The 27,618-nt window shown below is 49.1% G+C and overlaps 1 protein-coding gene across 12 annotated transcripts in view; it reads left to right on the top strand.

The window, feature by feature from the left end:
* Positions 1-27,618, top strand: part of FRMD6 (FERM domain containing 6) — a 75,220-nt gene that overhangs the window by 21,402 nt on the left and 26,200 nt on the right. For 7 of the 12 annotated variants that reach the window (XM_043549840.1, XM_037901324.2, XM_043549839.1 and 4 more), the window contains 5 exons: positions 12,094-12,343; positions 14,165-14,255; positions 19,688-19,767; positions 21,920-21,996; positions 24,697-24,883. In XM_043549840.1, coding sequence (XP_043405775.1) covers positions 12,245-12,343; positions 14,165-14,255; positions 19,688-19,767; positions 21,920-21,996; positions 24,697-24,883 — 534 coding nt within the window. In that variant the 5' untranslated portion in view covers positions 12,094-12,244. Of the gene's footprint in view, positions 1-10,582; positions 10,692-12,093; positions 12,344-13,233; positions 13,264-14,164; positions 14,256-19,687; positions 19,768-21,919; positions 21,997-24,696; positions 24,884-27,618 lie in introns of those variants that run through there. The other 5 variants (XM_037901325.2, XM_037901322.2, XM_037901323.2 and 2 more) reach the window with 2 other exon arrangements.

The raw sequence follows: 27,618 nt of genomic DNA, 5'->3' as shown, positions 1-27,618 counted from the left end.
TCATTTATGCTCAGGCCCTTTTACACTGCAAAGCCAAGAGCATAAGTGAAAATTTGCTGTCTGCTTACAAAACCTCCTTGGAAGCCTAAATCACTTTTCTCCCTTGTGGTTGTGATTATGATGAGTATTAGTTTAAATTTATGGCTGAGATTTTGCAAGCTGAATTTCATCCTACACGCTCTACTTTGCCAAACCAAACTGATCCATCTGAAATTTCACATGCCGGATTTTAGCCCAGGATAGAATATTTTTGGAAAGTTTGGGACAAACCTGACCAGGTATTGAGAAGATTTGGGGGGCTGAAAAATGAGATGGGTTTCACTTTTGGAAACCATTCCCATGGTTTCTGTTGGCTCACTTCATCCAAATGGCTTGGCCTAGAAACTCCAGGCTCGTGTAATTTTGTTGATCCCGGTGAGAAATAGTGCCTTTGGCTCATTTTGTGTGGAACAATTTAGATATTAACTGCGTTTTTGGTGTTGCCAACCCAAATGTTGAAAAATCATGATTCGGGCCCCCAAAATCATGAGGTTGTCTTAAATCATGAGATTTTAAAAATAACAACTGTTAGGGTTTTTTGTTTGCATCTGAGTTGTTAGGGTGTGCTTGGATTAGATCGTGACACTTTTCCCTTCAATATAAAGGCTAGAAATTCACTTTGATTTTAAATGAAAGCTGAGATTCTCACGGAATCACTTTACGTCAGGAAATGGGGCTTTAAGAAAACACCAAATTAATAGTGAGAACTGGCAACCCTGAGGGTTTCATGTTCCTAGTAAAGTCTGCGTGGCCCAGGCATGGTGAAAAAACCTATTGCTCAGGCCAGTGCACTGTTTATAAAAACCTGTACCAGTCAGATGTGCCCATATAATGCTTCTGCAGCGCTTCTAAGATAAGAAGGAAGGAATTGGGAGCGACTGAGAGTGAGGTGGCTCCAATGGAAATTTGAAACCTTGCAGAGTGTGTCTTGCAATGTGAAGCACGGCAGGGCTCAGACTAAGGGGTTCTGCAGGAGTGGAGTGCCACCATAATTAGGAACTGCACTGTCTGGACTAACGAGGGAGAAAGTTGGGAACTGAAAGTTGGCTGAGATCCAGAGAGACCGAAAGGGAGCTACGCTCCCGCGGATAAGAGCTTCTGAACAGCACAAGAGCAGAGCTCCATCTTGGTCACTCGTGCACTGGAGCAGCTGGGTATAATCAGAATCAGGTCGTCTACTTGTAGTGGGAAAAATGATCGTTTGCTGCTTTGGACTCCCGTAGATTTGCAGACAGCCCAGCCGTGGGAGAGGGAGCTGTGTTCTCTTCCACCTTATCACATTATCAACCAAAGGATCTTCAGGTCCAGTCAGTCATACCTGTGTAACCTCCAGCCAGAGGGGGTTACAAAACTGCCACTAGCGGGTAATGGGAAGGCCAGGGGTTGCACGGGTATTGCTGAGGAGAGGCCCTCTGTTCCAACTGGTGTGAGACCCAAGGAGCTTTGTTTGATGCTCCGGGCCCAGGCTGTGGTACTGGCGTAACCCAGGGGCGAGTATGTTTTCCTGGCCCCCCTCCGCACCAATTGACAGAAGATAGGAGTCTGTTCCGGCTCCCAGCTATGGAGCCTTGGTTCTTTAGGTCAGCAGTTCTCAACCAAGGATTTCAGGGGGGGCCTCAGGACCCCGCGACTGAAACCCTGAGCACTGGTTTGTGTGTTCCCCCCCCCCCCCCCCCCCGCCACTGCAGTGCCAGAGCAGAGCAGTCCCAGGGGCAGCTCCATACCCGCCCCCCCATTCCCCACTCCTGAGACCCCATCCCCTGGCCAGGTCTCAGAGGCGGGAAGCCGGAGGCGGGCAGCTGCTGCTCTTGCTGGTGTCATGGAGCAGGCAGCCACGGCATTCCCCCGTCTGCTGCTGGTGCCCGGGGTTGCGGCTGCTCCTCCGCTCATGCAGCTGGTAAGAGCCGCCCAGACAGGGGGACCCCGCTCTGTGGCCAGCAGAGCCCTTGGGGAGCAGTGACCACAGAGGAGCCCTCCTGGCACACAGCCCCTAGCTACCCCCCTGCCCGCACACAGACCCTAGCTAACCCCTGCCTGCACCCTGAGCTGCCTGCATCCAGCCCCTAGTTACCCCGCCTTCACCCTGAGCTACGCCCCTGCCCCCACACAGCTCCTAACTGTCCCCTGCCTGCACCCTGAGTTACCCCCCCACTCACACATAGCCCCTAGGTACCCCATCCCTGCACCCTGTGCTCCCCCCTGCCTGCACACAGCCCCTAGCTAACCCCTGCCTGCACCCTGAGCTGCCGGCATCCAGCCCCTAGTTACCCCCCCCTGCACCCTGAGCTACCCCCCTGCCCACACACAGCCCCTAGGTACCCCATCCCTGCACCCTGTGCTCCCCCTGCCTGCACACAGCCCCTAGCTAACCCCTGCCTGCACCCTGAGCTTCCTGCATCCAGCCCCTAGTTACCCCTCCTTCACCCTGAGCTACCCCCCTGCCCACACACAGCCCCTAGCTACCCCCTGCCTGCACCCTGAGTTACCCCCCCACCCACACATAGCCCCTAGGTACCCCATCCCTGCACCCTGTGCTCCCCCCTGCCTGCACACAGCCCCTAGCTAACCCCTGCTTGCACCCTGAGCTGCCTGCATCCAGCCCCGAGCTACCCCCCTGCACCCTGAGCTACCCCCCTGCCTGCACCCTGAGTTACCCTCCCCACACCCACACATAGCCCCTAGTTACTCCCTGCCTGCACCCTGAGCTACCCTCCCTCCACCTGCACATAGCCCCTAGGTGCCCCATCCCTGAACCCTGAGCTCCCCCCCACCTGCACACAGCCCCTAGTTACCCCCTCTCTTTACCCTGAGCTACCCTTATGCCCGCACTCAGCCCCTAGCTACCCCTGAGCTACCCCCGCCTGCATACAGCTCCTGGCTACCCCTTCTCTGCACCCTGAGCTACCCCTTCTGCCTGCACACAGCCCCTAACTATCCCCCCGCCCGTACATAGCCCCTAGTTACCCTCCCTGCACCCTGAGCTACCCCCCCGCCTGCAAACAGCCCCTAGCTACCCCCCTGCTCGCACTCAGCCCCTAGTTACCCCTGAGCTACCCCCCCGCCCGCACACAGCCCCTAACTACCCCTCCCGCACCCTGAGCTACCCCCCCGCCTGCAAACAGCCCCCAGCTACTCCTCTGCCCACACCCTGAGCTACCCCCCTGCTCGCACTCAGCCCCTAGCTACTCCCTGCCTGCATCCTGAGTGGTTTTCAGACTTTTTGACCTGAACCCCTACCCCACATAGCCCAGACAGGTGGGTGGCCTGCTGAGGTGGGTCGGGGTGGAGGTGGTGCTGCCTTCCTCCACCCTGCTGTTCAGAGCTGGCCTGAGCCCTGCCGGCCCCTGCCCCCACCCAAAATAGAAGTCAAACTACGCCTATGCCTGAGTCTCTCCCCCCTCCCCCACTGGGCCCTGGAGTTTTTATAGCATGTTGAGGGGGGTCTCAGAAAGAACAAGGCTGAGAACCTCTGCTATAGGTCATGCTGGAGCAACTCACGCTTTTAGGTCTGGAGGGCCCCAGTTCGATCCCTGGTGTTTCAGCTCAGAGGGTGGCCCTCACGTTAGCACTCACTAAAATCCCTGGACATATTTAGACTTGTAAACTGAGCATACTTGCTGCAGAGTCATTGAGAGACTGTTTGCAAAATGCTGTCAAATGCTGTCCAGAGTAAACAAGCTGAAAAAACAAAGCTCTCTTCCTCTAATCTCGCTTCATAATAATAATTTGAGGTATTACTTCTCGAATGGACCAATCGGAATTCAGGCAGAAGTGATTTCCCTCCCTAGATTGATGGTGTCCTTTTTAATGAAGTCTTTTGCCTTTGAATAATTTGCATTGAATTAGCTCCATGTGTCCTCCAGCATCCCCAGTGCTCTCCTGACTGTGTATATAGGAATCCCAGAGTCACCATTCTGCACCAGTGACGTTACCTGCTGGAAGGAAGCTTTTTAGGAAGGAAAAAAAAGATATCTTGGATTGAAATTACAGGGGGACAGGGAGAATAGTAGAGGGTCATAGAATCATAGAATCATAGAATCATAGAATATCAGGGTTGGAAGGGACCCCAGAAGGTCATCTAGTCCAACCCCCTGCTCAAAGCAGGACCAAGTCCCAGTTAAATCATCCCAGCCAGGGCTATGTCAAGCCTGACCTTAAAAACCTGTAAGGAAGGAGATTCTACCACCTCCCTAGGTAACGCATTCCAGTGTTTCACCACCCTCTTAGTGAAAAAGTTTTTCCTAATATCCAATCTAAACCTCCCCCATTGCAACTTGAGACCATTACTCCTCGTTCTGTCATCTGCTACCATTGAGAACAGTCTAGAGCCATCCTCTTTGGAACCCCCTTTCAGGTAGTTGAAAGCAGCTATCAAATCCCCCCTCATTCTTCTCTTCTGCAGACTAAACAATCCCAGCTCCCTCAGCCTCTCCTCATAAGTCATGTGCTCTAGACCCCTAATCATTTTTGTTGCCCTTCGCTGGACTCTTTCCAATTTATCCACATCCTTCTTGTAGTGTGGGGCCCAAAACTGGACACAGTACTCCAGATGAGGCCTCACCAGTGTCGAATAGAGGGGAACGATCACGTCCCTCGATCTGCTCGCTATGCCCCTACTTATACATCCCAAAATGCCATTGGCCTTCTTGGCAACAAGGGCACACTGCTGACTCATATCCAGCTTCTCGTCCACTGTCACCCCTAGGTCCTTTTCCGCAGAACTGCTGCCTAGCCATTCGGTCCCTAGTCTGTAGCGGTGCATTGGGTTCTTCCGTCCTAAGTGCAGGACCCTGCACTTATCCTTATTGAACCTCATCAGATTTCTTTTGGCCCAATCCTCCAATTTGTCTAGGTCCTTCTGTATCCTATCCCTCCCCTCCAGCGTATCTACCACTCCTCCCAATTTAGTATCATCCGCAAATTTGCTGAGAGTGCAATCCACACCATCCTCCAGATCATTTATGAAGATATTGAACAAAACCGGCCCCAGGACCGACCCCTGGGGCACTCCACTTGACACCGGCTGCCAACTAGACATGGAGCCATTGATCACTACCCGTTGAGCCCGACAATCTAGCCAGCTTTCTACCCACCTTATAGTGCATTCATCCAGCCCATACTTCCTTAACTTGCTGACAAGAATGCTGTGGGAGACCGTGTCAAAAGCTTTGCTAAAGTCAAGAAACAATACATCCACTGCTTTCCCTTCATCCACAGAACCAGTAATCTCATCATAAAAGGCGATTAGATTAGTCAGGCATGACCTTCCCTTGGTGAATCCATGCTGACTGTTCCTGATCACTTTCCTCTCCTCTAAGTGCTTCAGGATTGATTCTTTGAGGACCTGCTCCATGATTTTTCCAGGGACTGAGGTGAGGCTGACTGGCCTGTAGTTCCCAGGATCCTCCTTCTTCCCTTTTTTAAAGATGGGCACTACATTAGCCTTTTTCCAGTCATCCGGGACTTCCCCCGTTCGCCACGAGTTTTCAAAGATAATGGCCAAGGGCTCTGCAATCACAGCCGCCAATTCCTTCAGCACTCTCGGATGCAATTCGTCCGGCCCCATGGACTTGTGCACGTCCAGTTTTTCTAAATAGTCGCTAACCACCTCTATCTCTACAGAGGGCTGGCCATCTCTTCCCCATTTTGTGATGCCCAGATGTCATCTACTTCGTTGTATGAGTAGGCCAAGCTGTACACCCAGCCAGGCCCACGCCACACTATGGCCACCCTTCCCCCCCGACTCTGGGCAGAATCCTGTTGATTTTGGTGAAAACTAGAAGAGCCTGATTTCCATTCTGCTCCATCCCACCAGCCTCTGTGAGGTCGCTGTCCCCCCACCCTCCTATCCTGAGTTTCCAAATAATGAGTTTGGAGGAAATCGGAGTTCTCCAGTTTGAGGTGTCAGGGCTGTGGGTTCGTGGCAAGTGCTATTTTGTTTTCCCCTGTAATTTTTAATGAGCCTTGAAATTAACGTGGCTGTTCTATTTAGACCCTGGTTTGTCATAGTCGGGACTGATTCTGTCAGTTCAATTCAGGGAATTTCATTAGCATCCCCCTTGAGCCACATTACCTAGTGTCATGTAATTGTATACGTCCAAATCCTGAGACCAGTGTCTGCCCCATGTGGACAGGCTAATACCTGAGCAGATACAAGAGGGAGAGAGGGAGGAAGACTCCTTCCCCATGTAGGCAATATAGAGGCTCCACAGCCAGGCCACAGAGCCTGCTCCAACCCCTCTCCCGATCATAGGAAGATCATCAAAATATGCAGCCTTGCCTGTGTGTCCACCCACCCGTCATGGTGTGGTGCAGGAAGCCCATGCAGGGTGAGGCTCTGCTTAGGAGTGTGTCCCCCACTATACAATCCCTAGCTCCATTTGTGCCCAGCAGAATCAGACCAGTTCTCCAGGGGGACTCTGCGGCCATGGAGCACGGGAGCTGACTTGCCCTTACTGAAAGATGTCTGCATCAGGCCTACGTTCAACAGCTCAGAGCTGAGTTTAACATGGGGCCCTTCACTCTGAGTTTCATAACTGTGTTACTGCAGCGGTAAGGCTAGGGTGTAGCGTAAGGCACTTTCAGAATAGGCAAATGAAACTGGCACGGAGACCAGTGCTCTCTTTCGGTCGGAGGCAAATATCCGCTGAAGGAAGGGGGCAGCCTCCTCAGTGCGAGCGTAAATCAACAGGTTATAAAAAGGAAGTAGTAGTAGTTTCTATGCGAGACATTTGCATGTTTCATTGTGTAGGTTATCTGGGCATTCATAAATCATCACGGTGACTTAAAACTACTTGTTCAGAGCTCACCCTTTAAAAGAAAATGCTTTTGATAACCGGATATCATTACCACTGTGTTGCCTAGTTATTCTTTATAAATACCATCAAAACTGCTCTTTTTCTTATCAAAGGGAAAACTGGAAAGATTAAGGGCAGCTGCTGTAAATGAGTCTCCTTCTATTCAACTGAAACCTCCGTCAGCTGGAGGACCCCTTCATTTCTGTGCCTAGTGTATGCTGAGCACGTACTCTGAAGAGTATTTCATAAGACATCTTGCCTTGAGCTGACTTTTTTTCTCTCTCTCTCTCTCCTTTTTGAGGGCCACTGAAATACTCAGTGAAGAGCTTTCTGCAAAGGAGAGAGAATGCCGCTTTCTCTGCTATCCTATTTAAAACTTCTTTGCATATCCTATTGTAACAAGTGGCGCCATTGTCTCCATCAGGGTATCAAAGTCCATGACAGGAGCTGGCTCCTACAGCTTGATGAGAAAAGAGCCATTAGGAAGCAAGCAGCTCCCAGCCAAGATCCATACATTTTCAGTAACTGCCAAAGACCATGCAAATCTTGGATTGGACTATTCAGTCACATGAGACATTGCAAACCATCTACATCATAGGCTGCAGAAAGGAGGCCAACAATTATTTTGCATATCCTTGTTCAGACGCCCAAAAAGCGCAGGGGAGTGTCTGAGTAGAGGAAATGGTGATAAACATGCATTTGAGGCCAGGTTCTTTTGAACTATTCCATGACCATTACAAGAGTTTGGTTAGTTTAGGGCCTATCAGTGGTAAATCTCCCCAAGTCTGTTTTTTGTATTACGGTAGCATCCAGAGACCACAAGTATGATCAGGGCCTTATTGTGCTAGGCGCTGTACAAATACCTCCTAAGTGACGACAGTCCCTACCCTGAAGAGCTCTGTCTAATTAGACAAAACAGAGGGCAGGAGTGGAGACGGAGGCACAGGGAGGTGCGGTGCCTTGTTTGAGGGTGTACAGCAAGCCCATGGCAGAGCCAGTGCAAGATTAATCGGGTTTAAGCCCAGAAGGGACCATTATGATCATTTAATCTGACCTCTTGCATAACACAGGCCAGGGAATTTCATGCAGTGATTAGCCCAGCACCTTATAGTGGAACTAGAATGGATCTTTTGCAAATCTTGACTGAAAGACTCCAAGTGATGGAGAATTTACCCCACCCCTTAGCAATCTGTTCCAGGGGTTAATTACCCTCACTGTTAAAGCCATTTTAATTCCAGGTTGAACTTTGCTCTCAGTCTGAACTCAGGTATCCTGAGTCCCAGTCGAGTACCCTATCCATTGGACAGTGCTGCCTTGGATGGTATGTATCAGATGTACAGTCATGGCACATAGTGAGAGTGCAGTATAAGAACTTTGATACACTAGACTAGAAGAGAAGGGACCAAACTGTGTCCTTCATTCTAAATGTAGCATTCAGAACATCAAACAAACAAGTAAATAAATGAGAAGGAATAACCTATTCGATATAGGATCCATGGGGAACAACAACGGAGACATACTGGTGTCTTACTCTGCAACACAGCTTATAAGTGTCCTGATTTGAAAACAAGTGAAGTCAGAATCAAAGGACACAAGGATCTTTTCCTGGAAAAGGCCAGAAGCAATAGTAAATTTGCCCTTCATAAAGTCTCGTCTGGGTAGCTGGAAAGATAGCGCTGCCCTTGTCTGCTAGCCAGTCAGCCTGGAGGATTGTTGCTGTAAGACCTCCCTGCTGGGGGAGAGATGGGTTAGCGTCACTATGTGCTCTCCCTGTCACCAGATAGAAGTAGAGGAATTTGAATGTATTCCAGCATTTGAGGTGCTTGGAATCTGAGCATAGTCATGTTCTGGGCAGCCTTGGACTGACCCATCCGCTTTATTACAAGATCAAAACGGAGCTGTAGGAGATGGTGAATTTTACACTTTAGACCATTGCAAATTATATCAGTAAAGCAACTGCAGTAATATCTCCCATCTGACTGGAGCCTTTCAGCTGTTGAATTACAAAATTGTATGTAGTGATGATTCATGTCTCAGAGCCTTTCCCATTTCTCCTTCTTCAATCTGCTAAGAAAATTGTGGCTTCCTCCTAGTGGTGAGACTTTAGGTGCTTCTAATTTAACGCATAGAAAGTGGGTCAGCAGAAACATTCCTTCTGTTCTCTAGGTGTGTTAATGACCAGTAGATAATTCCTGAAAAGAGAGACTGCAGTTTAATTCGGAATATGGAGCCAGATCCACAGCTGGTTAACGTCAGTGGATCTGTGCTGATGCATGTCAGCTGAGGATATTTGATGTATATTTTAAGAGGAAATTTTCCTGAGGTTAAGACCATTTAAGGAGTCGAATTTCAATAAGACATTAATAACTTCTAACATCCCTCCTATAGAACAGTTTTGATGGGGAGGAGGGGGATACTGAAATGGGAAGTACTTACACTAACTGTATAGGAATGAAAAAATCGCCTCTCTAAAACCCGAAAGGAAAGAATTATGAGCTTCCAATTTATAGTCTTGTAAAAACAGTAGCGCGTTTTGATTTTTTTCATTTGTTAAATCCTGAAATAATCAGGGTCAGAATATAAGTGATCATGGAAGAAACAAATGGATTAAATACAGCAGAGCTGGGGGTGTGTTGCTGAGCAGTTATAAAGGTACCACCCATTCTTTCTGCTAGCGGCAACAAATTAAATCCAAGTGCACTCCTGTTTCTTTCCAAAAAGAACTGTTTTGTTCTTGCCATATATACATTTTCCCCTTCTTAATATGCCAGTAAAGCCCTTTAGAGGCTTGTCTGAAACCAAGCCAGAAGAATAAAACTGCCATTTCAAGGCTTTTCAGGGTCAGTTGGAATTTTTGGCCACTGTAATTAATGTCTCTGAGCTTTCGGTCCTAGGAGGTTTCGTGGTTCTGTGTAACTCTGATACGTACTAGATTGGCCTCAGACCTGGTTTTGTTCATATGGGTAAAATGGTATGTCATGTCCTCTTTGCAACACCGCCTGTATGGGTGGGAACTCAGAGCGGTATTCAAGTAACATAATGGATGGGTTTTTTAAGTGAGTAAGTCTCTCTGATTCTGCAAGATATTTAAGCACATGAATACCCCAAGTCAGTGGGACTGGCAGCCTGTTTTAACGTTATCCATGTGCTTAAGTTCCTTGCTGAATTGGGGCCTTAATATAGTTGGGAGCAAAGACCCAGTCCAAATAGTTTCCGTGAGTGACTGTTTTAACAGGGTGCCTTGCAGAGCACTTAAGTCTTCTAGCTTTAGCATGGAACAGATTGGGTGGTAAAAGTCTGCCCAAGGTAAATCTGATTTAATAGTACGTTTTACCTTGCATTGAAACCTCACCAACTTGTCAGGCTTTAACATACCACTCCTAGGAGTGCAGACTCTGTATGCAGACAGTGCAGGGGGAAGGGGGTGTCTGTATATTGGGAAATATACAGAGCAGGAATTAACGCCTTGATCTTGTAACCCATTTACACGTTGAACTCAATGAGATGGCTCATGTATGGCCAGCTAGTTGTGTGTGTGCGCGCAGAATCCGAGCCCACGTGGCCAAAGACCAGCCCAGCACAAAAATGCCTGTGTTCAACTTTATTGGGAGGATCACGGACAGAATGTATGTTTCCCAAAAAAAAAAAAAAAAAAAAAAGGAAAGTTGAGACCTGGGCGCCGTGGTACTTTTGTTTCCCCTTTTCAAAATCACTACATTGGGTGAGATGACTATCATTTTTCAAAGGTCTGAAAGCTCCTATCTGTGCTAATGATGTCGGACTGAGAGAACTCCTCCTAGATGGTGTCACTTGATGGCCATTTCAGTAGCCGTGTAATTTTTCATGAAACAACAGGTCTGTAGAAGTGGGGCAGTGAAATTTCAGCATCATTTGCTGCTGTCTGCAATACCTCTTATAAAACTGCTATTCCTTGGTAATTCTGTCTGCTGCTGTACCTTAAAACTGGGCAGGGATGTTTTAAATGAGAAATAATAAATCCCACGTTAATCCTCCGAGAGGCAGATGGTCAAAACGTACCTTGAGGATGCATTGGTAGCATTAGAGAGCTAGTACAGAGGCTACCACATAAGACACTGAATAACAATGAATTGCATTTCATCAAAGCAAGCTAACTAAATACAAATACTTCTGTATTGAGAGTTGCAGCTGTTAATTCCACATCACTTTGTAAATGCCTAACGGTGTTAGGAAATTAATGTAAATCCAGCTGGCTTTTTGTTGCTAGGTGTAAGTGATGGGTTCCCAACCTGAGGGGCAGGTGCCCAAGAGAGAAAGGCAGGACTAGATTAACCCCGGCAAACATGCACTTCTGGCCCCTCTACAGGCCAGCTAAAGTAGATGCTCCCACAGTAGGGATGCATTTATACTAACCCTGCCCTGGCCAGCATAGCTGCACTTACGATTTCGTAACCCAAGTACATCCAGCTTGTGCTGCATGGATGTTGCTTAGTTAACCTTCCCTTTCCAGATCAGTCAGTGACAGGCTTCAGTGGCACGGATGTTGCCTGTTAACCCCCTTAGGTCCGTCCCCCAGGGTTCCCCGCTGCACAGATGCTGCCCTGTTAACCCCTTGGGTCCATCCCTCTAGGATGTGGGCACTCACTGCAGCTCCCCGTACTTGTAGCAGGTCTTGAGGCTGTTGCTGAGCAAGTCCTGCGGGCAGAGTAGAGGGGATGTGGGCTGCTGGAAGCAAGGCAAAGCTAGGCAGGCTCCTGGTGCGGGGAGCCCCAGTGCAGGAGCTGGCCCCGTAGAAGCAGCAAGGAGAAGCAGCGTGGGCCACCCCACTGCCCGCTCAGGCTGGGCCTCATGACGGGGGGCGGCTAGGCCAGGTTTGAGTGGTGCTGTGACCCATTGCGCCAGGTCGCGATGCCACTCACTCAGATTTGGTGCGTCCCCCTGCCCCATTGTGACAGAGGGGCAGCCAGGCCGAATTTGAATGAGTGGCATTGTGACCTGGGTCACAGGGTCGCAGCACTGCTTGGGTTGGGCCCCTGACAAATTGGGGCCCTAGGTACATGCCACATGTGTCTATGTGTTAATCTGGCCCTGGAGCGGGGAACCCTTTTCTGTTGTAACATACGGTCTCAGGATGGGAGAGGCTGAGAGCCACTGAGGGAAACGATTCCACTGAAATGCGTCCCAGGGCCTAAAGCTCTGTAGCCCTTCCACTGTTCAAAGAAGGCTGCTGAGATCCCTTCCCTGTTGATATGACACTCACGTGTTCTCTCCTTCCCAGCTATGGCACCCCCAGAGAGAGAGGCCAGAATGTCCCTCCTGTGATGGGTTTGTGATGAGGAGAAGCTGTTGGCTGCTGAGTGCTCTGAACCTGAGGTTTCTACCAGGACTCGGAGCGCCGCATTGAACCACTAGAGAGAGCCCAGAACACAATGAACAAACTGAACTTCCATAATAACAGAATCATGCAAGACCGCCGCAGCGTTTGTATTTTCCTTCCCAACGACGATTCTCTCAACATCATTATAAATGTAGGTAAACGCCTTAACCCAGGTATGTCCTGTGCATTCATCTAGCATTGGGTCTCCTAGGATGCTGTACCCACAGCCTGCATTGTCCTGATTGCCCCTGTTTTACTGACGGAGTCGCTTTATCACACACTGACACCTGTGACACAGGTGATCTCCAGGCTGCCACTTGACTGACAGATGAGCAGAGTTATCTGCCCAGGGCAACTCTCCTTGCAACACAGTGTTCAAAATTAGTTTAAAGCAGGCTTTTTTTAAGAAGTCCACTTGACACGCAGTTGCCTTTCTTCTCTATGCCCGGTTACATCAAACAGCATGGAAAAGTGGCAACTGGAGGGTATGTACAAAAGCTCACTCTTTTGGTAACCTCTCCGTTTTATATAAAATATATTTGATTTAGGACACAGAAAATATATGTGTGTGTATATATCTAACAAATGTGTTTCTAAAAGAGGTCGGTCTTCTGCTGTTTTAAGTGTATTACTCCTTTTACAGTTACTCACATTTGAAGGCACATCAGGATTTTATTCTCTCTGTCTCATCAGGGCTTGATGCTCTGAGAATTCATTCTTCGTGCACTGCTCTAGCTAAATCCAAGTGACATTATTTTAGATGTGATCCATTCCTTTATGTATCATTAGAACCGGGTCCAGTTAAGCCCCTGACATGCATGCCCAACCCCCATTGGTTTTGGAAGGGTGAACATAGAGGCAGAATGGAGCCTTTTGACAATAATATGGGTTTCTTAGCTTTTTCAAAGGGCTGGGCTGAAATTTATTCTAGAGAAAGAAACCAAAAATTGTTCCACTCTACAGGTTAATGAGATTCTGAACTAGGAGTTGTGCGTCTGATTCCCTGTCCCCTGCACTACGTGTAGGTGTTCACAGTAGTGCCAGGTGGGAGTAGAAATGCTACAGAATCAGGTTGGTAGTGTTTTACATCCATATTGCACTTCCTTTGCCTGGGTGTAAATTACTGCGCACAGTGCAGGACAATGGAGAACCGGGCCCTTTAGGAGAACTCCAACGGGAAGAAAACCTGTACTGCAAATTAACAGGAGCAGCAACATGGGGGACACTTTTAGTTTGCTTTATTCTTAAACTCTTGTGAGTCCTCGATGTTGTAATTTGTGGGTTTTTGAACCACAGATCTCTACTGGCTGGAATTGGAATTGGAATTGTTGGTCTGTGTCATAACTAAGCCCTAATACTGATACCACTAAAGAAGATCCTCTTTTAGCACAAGTGGTAGGTTTTGGCCTTTGGACTATGCAGAACTAAGGTCCTGGGACTTTGGTGGTTCCTAGGCCTAACACCAGCCCTCTGCACAAGGTTGATTTTCATCCTTGGAGAAGACCAGAGTTTAGTCCTTCCTGTGCAGTGCTGAATGGCCACCACCTACAGTATAGTGACAACCTTGAGGTCCTAAGTGACTGTGGATCTGTGGCACTGTAGCCAAGGCCTGTCGGTGTGAAAGGCCTTGCCTGTAGCAAGCATTTTATTTTGTTAGAGGCAAATATTTTGTTAGACTGATATCAAAAGTAGTGACCATCTTGGCCTACCTTTAGGTAGTTAAATGTCTGTCTCATGCAGTGGGTAATGGGATCAGCTGGAATTTGGAGTATGCATGGTATAGAATACATAATTTATGTGCCTAATGTTTTACATTTCTTGGTACACACTCAAAGCTCCCATTGACCTTCAGTGGAAGCCGGGAATGTACAGCGGCTTCAGGATGGGGCTTGATTTAAAGATCATAAAACACCTGAAGAACATATTGGCAGATTCTCGTTAATATTTTCAATCCTGTGTTTTTCTGCTGCAGGTTAAAATATTATGTCGTGAGTTACTTGTCCAGGTGTGCGACCTTCTGAGGTTAAGGGATTGTCATCTCTTTGGACTCAGCGTCATACAAAGTAAGTCTCAGTCTGAACTTGTATACTTCAAACAATGCTATGTCACATACAGATGTGCAACAGAAGTATGCTGGTTGCCAGAATAGGAATAAACCTGCCACGTCATGAGTGAAATGTTGATAAACAACTTGAGCATTATTATAACAAGGGATGATAAATATAAAGTATTGTCCATTGTAGCACTGTCCCTCTTCACCCGGAAATCCCCATTCGTTGTGTGCCCTGATTGGTGACAGGATAAGGCTCTGGTTTGGAGCTGGCTCACATCTAAGTTCTATTTTCTTGCAGTTTTCTATATATTTTGTATGTTCAAACAAACTGTCATGTGCTCTCTGATATTGTCTAGCCTCCAGGGAACCCACTCAGTCCTCACTAAAGTCAGTGAGAGCTGGATCAAGCCCCGGGTGAGCGCTGCTGCTGTTAGAGGCACTCCCACGTACTTTTTATAGTTCCTGAAGTGGTGTTAAATCACTGCTTCAAAAAACAAATAATTCTTCCTTACATCTTGAGTCAAAATGTGTTTTGGTTTCCTTCAAAGTCCCCCGGAGATTTTATGCTTGATTGTTTACTTCCTTATCTGTTCACCAAGCAGCATTTCTTGGTGGGGTGTTTGCTAGGTAACTCCCAGAGGCCGGACTAACTGCATGAGGCCAAAATGTCAGAGGAGTTTCAGTATGTGCGGAGTGCCGTGCTGCATTGAGACCCCAGTTCAGCACATACCCAGGTTGTTCAATAAAGCACCTGAGTATGTGGTTAGTTCTCATTGAGGTCAATGGGATTTTATCACACGTGTAAGTGCTTGGCTGAATCAGGGTCTGAAGGTACTTCTGGGCTGCATCGTAAACCCAGGTCTGTGGGACCCTGGCTCATGGATTCATCTTGAGCTGCATCCACGCTGCAGAATGACAGGGCTTGGACCTGACCCTCAGCAGGACTCAGGCTCTGACCCACCCGCCTCGCAGTGTCCTAGGACCGGAGACCTGAGTGCTTGCTGAGCCGAGTCAGACTGATTTGTGGATGGAAGGGGGACTCGGGCTCAGAATGCAGTGTAGGTGTACATAGAGTGCCCTGCTCTCTTCTGAAGTTACTCAGGAACAGAAATGTAGGGGCTGGGGTTTATTTAAGAAGTGTTTACTATCTGTAGCAGGTTGCATACTCACTGCCGCAGCACCTCCTGCTGTTCGTCCGGGAATTAGCTCAACTCCAGCTCCAGAGCGCCCCCTGTTGGCCGGTGTCTCGCCTGCCACAGGCCCCATGTCCCTCCCGGACCCTGGTGCCCCTTACCTTGGGGTGCTGCCCCACAGCAGTCCCCACACTCTGGGTCTCCCCTTCCAGGGGAACCCCCACCGCCTGTGTCCACCTTGCCTCAGTGGCTACTGCCAGTCGTCATCTAGCCCCCTTTCTCTCTGGCAGACTGCAGTCTGTAAACCACTCTTCATTGGCAAGGGGGTTGGACCAGCTGCCTCTGCCTATCCCCGGGCTGCACCTTTGCAGCCCCAGTACCTCTCTAGGCCTTTGGGGAGGTGCTAGGCTGGAGCTCGCCAGCTCCTCTTGCCCTTCCCCAGCACAGTTCTGCTTCCGGTACCCTGCTCCAAGGCAGCAAGGCCCTTCCCACTCCAAGGCTGAAGTGAGACTCCTGACCCGGCTCCTCTCTCAGCCCTTTTATCTGGGCCAGCTGTGGCCTGATTGGGCTGGTCACAGCTGTGGTCAGCTACTTCCTCAGCTGCTCTCACTCTTTATCTCAGCCGCAGCCCTCTCCAGGGCTGCTTTTAACCCCTGTTCTGCGGGAATGGGGCAGCCACCCCACTACACTATCCAATGAAGACCTTGATAATGCAAATCAAATTGGGGGACTGGGTCTACAGGGTTGCATGAGTTCTAAAGGCTTTGATAATTCACTTGGAACTCCAGCCCAGATCCTCAAGGGTGTTTAGGCTCCTAACTTCTAGTGATTTCAAAATACCCTTGAGGATCTGGGCCTTGCTGCCTTGCCCAGGAAAAATCCCAGCTCCTGGTAGCGGCTCCAATCTTTGAGATCCATTTGGCAATGGCAGGAGTTGAGGGGGCCTATGAAAGCAACACTTCACCTGCATGATATTCAGGTGAGGTCTAGTATAGAATTGCCCCATGTTGTATCCAAACACTTTTTTTGAGTTTGGATATTGTCGTGTCTAATCTTCAGAAAGTCCACAGATGTTTTATTACTGGTGGTATGAGATTTCCAGTATATGTCACTCATAATTAAGTCCCCATGATTATTCAGCTTTTTTCCTATACTTTATAGATAGGTACATAAGGAGAAGGTCATCCTATTCCTTGGTGTGATTTGGTGGTCTTTAATAGATACCAATTAATATCCCATCCTGTGCTTTATCTGTTAGGACACTGACCCATAAGCATTCAGGATAATTTTCTTCTAAGTTATCAGTGACTCAGAAATAGATAATGTCCTTTGGTTCCTTGATTAATTTTGTTCTCATCTTGATTTTGTGCTGAGTGCTCATATCTTCCCTCTTTTTACCCTCCCCTTTTATTATTAGTTTAACATCCTCCTGACTACTCAAGCCAGCCGGTCCCTGAGGAGATTGGCCCATCTTCTATGGGGATGGGGGAGCGTCGAGTTAAGATGACTTCCACTTCAGCAGAAGGGGAACCAATGTTCCGCTTAACCAAAACTCTACACTACTTACCTAACCAATGGTTCGCTTGCCAGATCTTCTGGCTTCCTTTGCTCGTGGGACAGGCAGAATCTCAGAGACGATCACTTGGGCATGCTTCCGAGTTCCCTGAAGTGATCGACTATCTGAGATATATCCCGCAACGTGGTATGATTAGTGCCTATATGAACAATCACCAGTGGATCCTTGCCTGACCGCTTCAGAAGCCTATCCAGTCTTAGAGTAAGATCTCATGTCTTAGCTCTGGGAAAGAGCACACCACCCTGTTGTCCACCTGTCTCTTGACGAATGTTCTTTAGATTCTTCTGAGTACTGAACTCCCAACAAGGATTGTCTGTCTCCCTTGGATAGTTGGAGATCTTTGTGGGCAAGCTCAATATTCTTACAGGTTGGGCCAAGCTGCCAGCCCCAGGTGTGCCCTGTACATCCCTCCTTTCCCTTGGACCAGCTGGATCTTGAGAGCTTTCTTCCACAGATTTCACGTTGAGGACCTGGTATCGATTGGAAACTTCTAGCTCTGTGTAGTTCCTCCTGGTCCTCTTCTCTCTGGAAGCCACAGGCTGCCCTTCCTCGTCTATCTCCAGCCACTTCAGATTCTGCCATGACCTCTTGTTTCTGGTGGTTGCAAACTCCCAGGTCACCTCTCTGACGTCCTCCCTCTCCAACTCCTTGGTGGCCGGCTCCTTTCCTCTTTGAACCTGGGGTACTGGTGTTTCCTGAGCTGGGCTGTCTAGGAACTCCTCCTTGTCTCTACTGGCTCCTCCAATCCAAGAATCCTTTTCTCCAGCACAGCTACTAACTTGTACTTCAGGCACAGATAGTCCCTTCTGGCTTCAGGCAGGAAAGAAAACGTAGGACATCCATTGCAGGTCACCACCATTGTTCCATGGCTGGCCATCTTGAAATAGCAAATACAGCTGAACCTGGAAAAAGAGCCTTTCACACTCCCTCCAAAACTCTCCTGTTAGCTGCCTCTGTTTGCGGCTCTTGAGTTCGCCTAGCAAGTGACTTTCCTGTAACACATCTCCCTGCTTAGCTCAGCTCAGCTCTGCCCCTCATTGTCAGGGAGCGATTAACCACTGTGGGTATGTCTATAGTATACTGCAGTTAGACACCTGTGGTTGGCTCGTGCCAGCTGGCCCCGGGCTAAGGGGCTGTTGAATTGTGTTATAGACGTTCCGGGCTCTGGGACCCTCCCACCTCCCACGGTCCCAGAGCCTATGCTGCAATTCAAGCCCAGAGGTATACACTCCAGATAAACAGCCCCTTTGCTCAAGCCCCGCAAGCCTGAGTCAGCTAGTGCAGGCCAGCTGCAGGTTTTTACTTGCAGTGTGGACATACCCTCAGAGACCCCAAACAGTGGGGCTGAACAAAGCACCAAGGATGTTACTGTCCCTTTTAATAAGAGTAAGCACAATAAATATTTCTTATAGTGCTGTAATTCTATAGAAAGCAAGAACATGCTGCCACACTGCATAGTCACTGGCTTCTACCTGTGAGGGCTGGCTCTTGCAAGGAATCCAGAAAGATGCTTCTAGGACCTCTAGGGCAGGGCTTGGCAACCTATGGCACACGAGCCAATTTTTAATGGCGCTCTGCTGTCTGCCGAGGACAGCAGCGTGCAATTAAAAATCCGGCCCCGCCCGGCCCACTCTTCTCCGCCCCCGCCCACTGCTCTCTCCTTGCAGGGCAGGCAAGCTTCCCCCTCCCCCTGCCTCTTCCCCCCAGCATGCAGGGTTCCTGCCCCTCCTTCTCTCCCTCCCTGCGGCTGATCCCAGCCCTCTGCCCTGACACCTGCACCTCCCTCACTCCCAGCCCCGTGCCCTGACTCCTACACCCTCCTCGCACCCCCCCCCGCACTGACTCCTGCACCCCCCACACATACCCAGCCCCCCCACACCCCATGACCTGACTCTTGCACCCCCACATTCACATCCTCACCCCCACCCTGAGCACCAAACAGGCGCTCCTGCACACACACACACCCACATTCCCACCTGCACCCCTCGCACCAAATGGGAGCTGCCCAGGTAAGCGCTCCACACCCAAACCTCCTACCCCAACCCTGAGCCCCCTCCCTCATTCTAGCTCCTGGCCAGACCCTGCAGCCCAATCCCCACCCTGCTCCTTCACCCCCAGCCCTGTGCTCAGTGCACCCCCACCCTCAGCTCAGTGCAGAGAGAGGAAGAGAATGGGCCAGAACGAGGGAGAAGGTAGGTACCCACTCTATGTGGGCAGGGCCGGGACCCCAGACCAGCAGCGGGCTGAGCGGGCCGGCGGCGTAAGATCAGCATTTTAATTTAATTTTAAATGAAGCTTCTTAAACATTTTGAAAACCTTGTTTACATACAACAATAGTTTAGTTATATAATATAGAGACTTATAGAGAGAGACCTTCTAAAAAAACATTAAAATGTATTACTGGCACGCGAAACCTTAAATTAAAGTGAATAAATGAAGACTTGGCACACCGCTTCTGAAAGGTTGCCGACCCCTGCTCTAGGGTATGAGAAAGGTAAGGATCAAGAATACTCACCAATGCCATGAATGAAGATCTGATACTTTGCCACAGGAAATATGTGGATTTGTTGTTTACGCTGGAGAGTGTTTAAATAATGCTGCATTTTCTTCTTTTGAAATGTATTTGGGAGCTTGCATAACTGTGGGTGTGAAATTTTTATAGTACATTTTTTAAAAGAAATCTTGGGGAACCATTTGCTTTCTCCTTTCTTATCTCCACTCTTTCTAATGCAGACAATGAACACGTGTATATGGAATTATCACAGAAACTCTACAAATACTGCCCAAAGGAATGGAAGAAAGAAGCTAGCAAGGTATGACCGTAAGAGTTGGGTTGAGAGGGGCCAGTTATTTCCTCTCTATAGATCCCATGTTTCACCTAGCTGGCGCTGTTATACCTTAGGGGAAGGTTTGAAGGGTGCATAATTTATAAGACGAAGAAGAAAACTTGAAGCATGCAAAATTAATTAAAAACAAATCAACTGTTACTGATGAGAGTGGCATAGGGCTGCTCAAAAAGACTTCTTCATGCGTGGCCTGTCTACCTGCAAAACAAGAGGGGAAGTTCTCAACTGTTAAGTGATTTATAAATGAAAAGCTTGAGAAAATAAAGATTACCTAGATGGCAATTGAATACTGCTGGATTGCAGGATGTCTGGGAGGCTAAATTAGGGAACATTTGGGAACTACTTAGGATCCCAGAGCATTAACCCTCATGATAACTGGCAGATCTGTCAAAGCTAGTCAACACATATACCAAGCTCTGGGGTAGGAGACGTCAGATAAGAATGGTTAGGGGATGGTTTCTTGTAGTGAGAGACAAGAGGTCACTGAAAGGAAAGCAATGGGGGTGAGTGTGAGTTGAATCTCTGCAGAAAAGTTCCAACCTAGACATATTCTACGGCATCTCTTGTAGGTTGTTGTCAGGATTCCCTCCCCACTCTGAACTCTAGGGTACAGACGTGGGAACCCTCATGAAAGACCCCCTACGCTTATTTCTACTAGCTTAGGTTAAAAACTCCCCAAGGCACAAATTCTCCCTTGTACCTTGGATTAGGTAACGCTGCCACCACCAAGTGATCTAGACAAACTCAGGGAAAGGACCACTTGGAGTTCCTACTCCCCCTTATATCGCCCCAAGCCCGCACACCCCCTTTCCTGGGGAGGCTTGAGAATAAACAAGATGAGCACAGACCAACCTTGGGTTTTTTTAGGACACTTAAAAAAAAACCAAACCCCAATCAGATTCTAAAAGAAACAGAACTTTATTATAAAGAAAAAAGGTGAAAGAAGCACCTCTGTAAAATTAGAATGGAAGATAATCTTACAGGGCAATCAGATTCAAAAACACAGAGGATTTCCCTCTGGGCCAAACTTTAAAGTTACAAAAAGAAAACCAGGAATACACCTTCCTCTCAACACAGAGAAAAATCACAAGCCAAAACAAAAATAAGCTGATGTGTTCCCTTGCTAGTATTTACTAATTCTAATGGAGATGGATTGCTTGCTTCCTTGATCTGTGTCTGGCAAGCACACAGAACAGACAGACCAAAACCTTCCCCCCCCCCCCCCCGCCCCCTTTTGAAAGTAGCTTGTCCCCTTGTTGGTCCTTTTGGTCAGGTGCCAGCCAGGTTACCTGAGCTGCTTAACTCTTTACAGTTAAAAGGATTGTGTGCCTCTGCCCAGGAGGGATTTTATAGTGCTGTATACAGGAAGGTTGTTACCCTTCCCTTATATTTATGACAGTTGTAGAGAACAGGAAAAAATGCATTAAAATAACAAACTCCAAACACAACAATGGCGTCTGTCCCCCCTGCCCCCCTTCCCCTTATAGCTGCTGGAAACATCTTTTTTTTAAAATTCACAGAATTTTTGAAAATTTCATAATTGGAATCTTGCCATTTTTTCAGAACAACATGAATTATTTCTCTTAATTTTTTGCAGAATTTTTCTCAGAATTCCCCCTTGCCCCATTTTTGAAATCCGGTAACTGTTGAACTCAAAACCTTTTCCGTTTTGAAACGGAATCTGAAGCTCTCTCATTTTGAGATATATCCTACCCTGCGGCTAACCTGACCATATGAAATTGGCAACTCAGGAAAAAGATGCATGAAAAATGAAGGGATAAAATAGATCGAACAGCAGCCAACAGGCTAAATATTTTTTCCCTTGGAAGTTTTCCCAAAAAATGGAAACTTTTGAAAACTTCAAAACATTTTTATAAAAAATGTCCAATTTAGAAAAACAGCCAGACTTTGATCTACATTGTTCCGCTAGCTCCACCTTCTCTGGTTCCCTGGATGTGGTGGTCATGATAAATTTTGCACTGAGAAAACAGAATATAGAGCATCAAAGATTGCATTATCTTTCTGATTTCACAGAAAACTTTGCAAAAAAATTATGTTCTCAATGGTTTCTTTATCTCCTCTGTGGAAGGAACTCTGAATAATTTTCTCTCTATTGCAGGGCATTGACCAGTTTGGTCCCCCCATGATTATCCACTTTCGAGTGCAATATTATGTGGAAAATGGCAGACTGATCAGGTGAGGGGAAAATATTACAAAGAATGCGTTTTTGCACCAAAAAATGCTTTATTGTTAATGGAAAAAAATAGAAAATATCTTGGGTTATTCCTACTTGGTTAGAGTTCATTGCATGTATTGTAACTTTGTCATAGACCCTCAGTAACAGCGGATTGCTAGGGAAAAAAATTATTTGTAACTGGCCTTTACGTGATCAATTTCATATTTCTATCCTTATAAAGATTAACATTAGCAGAGTGCTCCTGTATGGCTGGTCTGAGCAGGGAGAAATTGTTTTGTTTTTTACTTTAGCAAGATACAATGAGTCTTTTGTGATATAGTTTGGACAGGTTGGTTTACAACATATTGTGTTTTTCCACTGTAAAGCAAAAAGCAGGCAGCATTCAGCTTTTGTTCAATTAACAATATATGCCATAGAGCTGAACTTTCCAAAACGAAGGGTGACGTGGCTCATCCCAAAGTTGCATGGAGTCGTGCACCCATGATTGGCCCTGCATTTTCCTCTAGCCGTGTGTGCACAAGCTAGTATCGCCGCAGGTATCCGTTTGCTTGTTGGAAGGCCTCGTCTATCCTATTAGCCAATGCGTGCCTGCAATTGGGTGTGCATATTTGTGTGTGCAAGTTCTGCACAACCCCTGCCTCTTGAGAATTTGGGGTTCTATCCCTGTAAGTCCTTGGTCACTGGGACTACTGAGATGTGTAAATAAGCCCATTGGGAAGGTCTGGGTCTATGCGAGATCAGAATGTGGCCCAAGGATGTCAGGAAAATAGGTCAATAGATACGTGCAGTAGCTAAAACTGCAATATGTTCCTCCTATGAAGCTCGTCACTGCTTAGAAATATGGTAGAGTCTCCAGCACAGCTCAGAGCTGAGCAGTTTTCAAACATTTTATTTGCCATCCATAAGAGGTACTGGCTCGAGCTTCAGTCCTGGAGGTACAATAAAGGTAGAGAACGACTGCGTTTGTGTTTCGGGTTTGCAGACTACTGGGAATAACCATTTTAATTAAAGGGAGAAATTGTTCACTAAAGAAAACAGAGAGCAATGACTAAGAGCCTGACTCAGTTATGTATTGTTTACATGAACTTTCCACTGTATTGCTCCAGATGGGCAACCCCCTGTCCTTTGCCCAGGCATCGCGCACACACACACAGATGTGTGCACAACAGAGAACCCTGACCTAGGAATTCTTTCATGGTGACTTCCTCTGCTAGGGCGGGACTGCGTGGTGGTCATGTAGTTTCTCTAGGGTAGGGTTACCGTACGTCCGAGTTTGCCTCTTGTTTGCCCCTCTGTCCGGGCGGATTTTTCAAATAGGAGGCAACGTCCAGCTTTTTTTGTGGCACAGACATTGCAGATCCAGAAAGAGCCCCGACTGGTTTGCTTCCCGATAGGTCCCTCCCATGCGTCCGCATCTGATTGGTCCTTTGCAGCGACTGGATCCTGCCCATCCAGGCCCCGGCTCCCGGCTCTGGGGATGGGGAGAGCCCAACAGGGAGATACTGACTGACGGCTGTCGCTGTGTACTGGGTCTGCGCCAGCCGCCATGGCAGGGAGCGACGCTGCCCCCTGCGTCAGGAGTGAGGTCCCATGTCTGAGCTCCTTAATAATGTGCGGGTGAAATGTCACTGAACAATTAAGGGTAAAATGTAGAGCCATTAAAAGATGTTAGCTCGGTCAGAAGCAGCCTTCAGACCCGAAGCAGCCCCAGTCTCGGTGCATGGCAGCGCATCCTCCACACAAGCCTGCCTCGTTGCTGCTCCTTGGCCCTGCCCCTCCTCCCCTGACAGCACAGCTCCCTCCTTGCAAGGAGAGGTAGAAACTAGAGACCGAGCTAACATTGCCACAAGCACCTGACTGCACCAGACACCCCTTTCCCTCTCCTCTTGTACCTGCCCAGCATGCACAGATTAAGGGCACCTGTGCCCTCCTGATCCCCACTGTCCTGTGCTCAGGTAAGATCTGCCTATACTCAGCCAACCCAGAGATAACCAGGGGGACAGGAGGAAGGCGGGTGCTGTGTGAGACCCAGTGGAGCAGTGGATGAGAGGGGTCTGGGGGGCAGCTAACTTCTGAGTAAGTTGGGGAGGGACATGGGAATCAGGCAGGATCCCTCTGGCTGCCCTCTAGCTATAGCTTCAGTTCCTTCCCTCCTTCCCCAAGCTGTCCCCACCACATCAGCGCCCATAAGCGGCCGTCCTGCCCCCCGCCCCCATTCCTCCCTGCAATCCCCTGCCTCCTTTCTCAGCATCTTTGCTCTGCACCCCCGAATCAGCTGTGAGTTCTGCTCCCGGTCGCAGCTCCCTCCCTGCACTGGTGGGCCCCACCTCCCCGTTGCCCTCTCCTCAGATGCCCTCCCTTGAGTTTCCTTCACGCCAGCACCTTGTGCTAGCTGCCTCGCGGGGGTCTGAGTCACAGACAGAGCCTCTGATGTGTATGGAAGGCTGGAAACTCTGCCCCGCCCTCTTGTGGGGAGCTCTGAGAGGGGGCCAGCAAAGAACATAGCCCGGAGGTACATTTGGCCCCTGTGTGGCTTCCCAGCGCTCCCAGACACCCACCGCCCCAGCGTTTGGAAATGACTTTGTTTTGCAGGAGGAAAGGTGCTGCTGAGCAGTGTGGTCTGCGTCACGGGCCCATAGTCCGCAGGGCAGGTTCATTCTGTCGTGCATGCGCTCACGGTTCTGCTCTTCTCTCCCCAGTGACCGAACAGCCAGGTACTATTATTACTGGCACCTGAGAAAACAACTGCTGCATTCCCAGTGTGTGCTGCGCGAGGAGGCCTACTTCCTGCTGGCAGCCTTCGCGCTGCAGGCCGACCTTGGGAACTTCAAAAGGAACAAGCACTATGGGAAATACTTCGAGCCGGAGGCTTACTTCCCTGCATGGGTAGGTGCCGTCTCATTGTTCCCCGGGCAGAGAGCTTCCATGTGCACGACCGCCCTCTTTCCCCGCTCGTGTCCAAAGGCGGAGGGAGTATGAAGTGAATCGGAACGAGAAGTATCCTGAATGGGAGCTTGGTAGGCGAGAGGGAACCCAAGTGGCGGTAGCTGCCAGTAGCATTGTTCTGATCCATTCCACGTGGCAGGATCCTGCGTCAGGGCAGGGGTGGAAGGTGGGTATGTTCGGGCATAGTGGAAAATGCGTGCCGGGCAAACAAATGGGCTCGTGATCGGGTCTGAATGCAGATGCTGTGCTTGGACATCAGGGTTGTGGTGTTTCTCCTTCATCATAATGCTCGCTGTTTGTTGCCCCAAGAGGCCTATGGGGGATTATGTGCCGGGGTGGCCTGTGGTAGCAGGGGGCTTGATGACCGAGAAGATCCCTGGCTGGCCTATGTTCCTCTTACATTCAGTGCTCTCAGGTTTCCGGAGAGAGGGAAGGGCTCGCAGCAGCGAGACTGGAAAGGCCTGTGGACTAAGCCATGGGCTGGTGGGAACTCCGCAGCATGGAGCTGGCCCAGGTAGTCCAAAGCAAGGGCCTGTTTCCCCCTGAGCAGCAATGGATGCACTGGAGTAGTGTGAATGGATAGTAATAGTGAGTGCTATGGCTGCAGGGATGGCGAAGCCAGGCTGTACATTCGGCGTGAGCGCTTGGGCACGGCGCATACTCGGTCCTCTGTGCCCGCACACTAGGGTGACCAGACAGCAAGTGTGAAAAATGGAGACGGGGGTGGGGGGTAATAGAAGCCTGTATAAGAAAAAGACTCAAATATCGGGACTGTCGCTATAAAATCGGGACATCTGGTCACCCTACTGCACACACCCCATTGCCCTGCGGGGTCAGCTGGGCTCCTGCTGAGCTGGCGAGTTCTTGCTCCACCACCCAGCCATTGCTGGGATGCCAGAGCTCCAGATCTGAGTCCCTGCTTCTCCTGCTCTTGGCACGGCTGCTCGTGTGGCCCTCCGGAGGTGGAGGGAGCAGCCCAGTGTGCTGAGCGGGGCCGTTTGGCCCCAGCTCGTTGGGGGCCCTGGCTCTCTGATGGGTGGGCGGTTTGTGTGGTTCTTGGGCTTTCCAGAGAGAGCGAGTCTTCCCCTCGTGCACTCTGCCCATCGCTGCCCCTGCGGCTCCTCACAGCTCCTGGTCGCGCTCCTGCCTGCACGGAGCAGCCACTATCAGCAGTGTGAGTGGGGTGAGGAGGCTGGGCCGGGAGACAAAACGCAGGAGGCCTTGCAGCTGCGGGGCTGCATATGAGCAGCTTCACCTCTCCTTCCCGCTCCTGGCTGCGCAGAGAGCGGGGAGGAAGGGGTGACACATACTGACTGCGTCCCCATGTCTGCAAATGCTTGGGAAGGCTATCCTCCTCCCCTTCTCCAAAGAGAAAATTCAGGTCCCTGGGAGGTTTTGGGGTGTGTGTGTGTGAGAGAGATTGAGAGGGAGGGAGATGCTGGGGTTGCTTCATTCAGAATTATTGCTGTCCGGTGACCGCTGTGGAACTTACAGATCCAGCTTGAAGGACGATGTCCCGCTGGTTACATGAGAGAGACATTCACGCTACTTGCCCGACACAGGAAAGTTGTGTGCCATGACAATCCACCAGTGAGTTGCCCACCAAAAGAAGGGCACTGAAGGTGTTAGGCAGCGCATGTACCCACCGCACCTCTGAAGCACGCTGCATGGAACGCTTGCTTCGGTAAAGCTAGTTCCCTGTCTTCACATGGGCGTGGCAGGTGCTGTTAAGACCATACTCTGACAGTAGGTGCAAGTGGTCCATTTCCTGCTGTGTTGTTTGATCGCGTGGAGCCTGGGACTGTATTGTGGCTAGCTGATAGTTGGTGGTGTCGTTACTGGGCGAGAGCCATGCTCGACACACTTCAGAGGAGGCTGCAGCCCTGCCTTGGAGAAGTTTTCAGTCTCTGACCTGTGCGACCGTGGAAGCTCTGTCCAGAGCAGAGAGTCCCCAGTGGTACTGCAGGACCAGCATAATCTATAGATGAGATCACACCATCCAACTGGAAATCCACACCTGAATTTTTGTTTTTAATGGGTTTAAAATTCCACATAAAGAAGCCTACAGGAATGTGTCTCACTCAAGCCTGCCCACCTCCTGGCCCAGCCATCTTCTTTGGCAGCCCCCTTCCTGCACGACCATGGAACAGGCAGTGCAAATCTTCTTCTGCTTTCTCTACATCGCTCCCCGCAGCTGAAGCCAGCCGGCGGGCAAGTAACCAAATGCCAAGACGGGTCCAGTCTTTCTCCTGCACCAGAAAACAGGTGTGAAGTTAAAGGGACACAGTCTACGTGCGACTCGCGTTTCAGTCCTAGAATGTTGTCGTACCGTCACCTGCTGCAGTTACCAGAGTGCGGTCGCTGAGAGACGCTGGTGGGGAAAAGTCATTGCTCTCCATTTCAGTAAAAGACTTAAGGGTGGCAATTCTGCAACAAGAAAAGGAGGACTTGTGGCACCTTAGAGACTAACCAATTTATTTGAGCATAAGCTTTCGTGAGCTACAGCTCACAAACCAGGTTTGTGTGTATAAAATCTTCTGTATTTTCCACAGCATGCATCCGATGAAGTGAGCTGTAGCTCACGAAAGCTTATGCTCAAATAAATTTGTTAGTCTCTAAGGTGCCACAAGTCCTCCTTTTCTTTTAGCCTCTTACAGTTCATATGGTAAATTCGA

The sequence above is a fragment of the Chelonia mydas genome, chromosome 6, assembly GCF_015237465.2.
Source record: "Chelonia mydas isolate rCheMyd1 chromosome 6, rCheMyd1.pri.v2, whole genome shotgun sequence".
NCBI classification, from domain to species: Eukaryota; Metazoa; Chordata; order Testudines; family Cheloniidae; genus Chelonia; species Chelonia mydas.
This window is presented reverse-complemented; position numbering and strand designations above follow the sequence as displayed.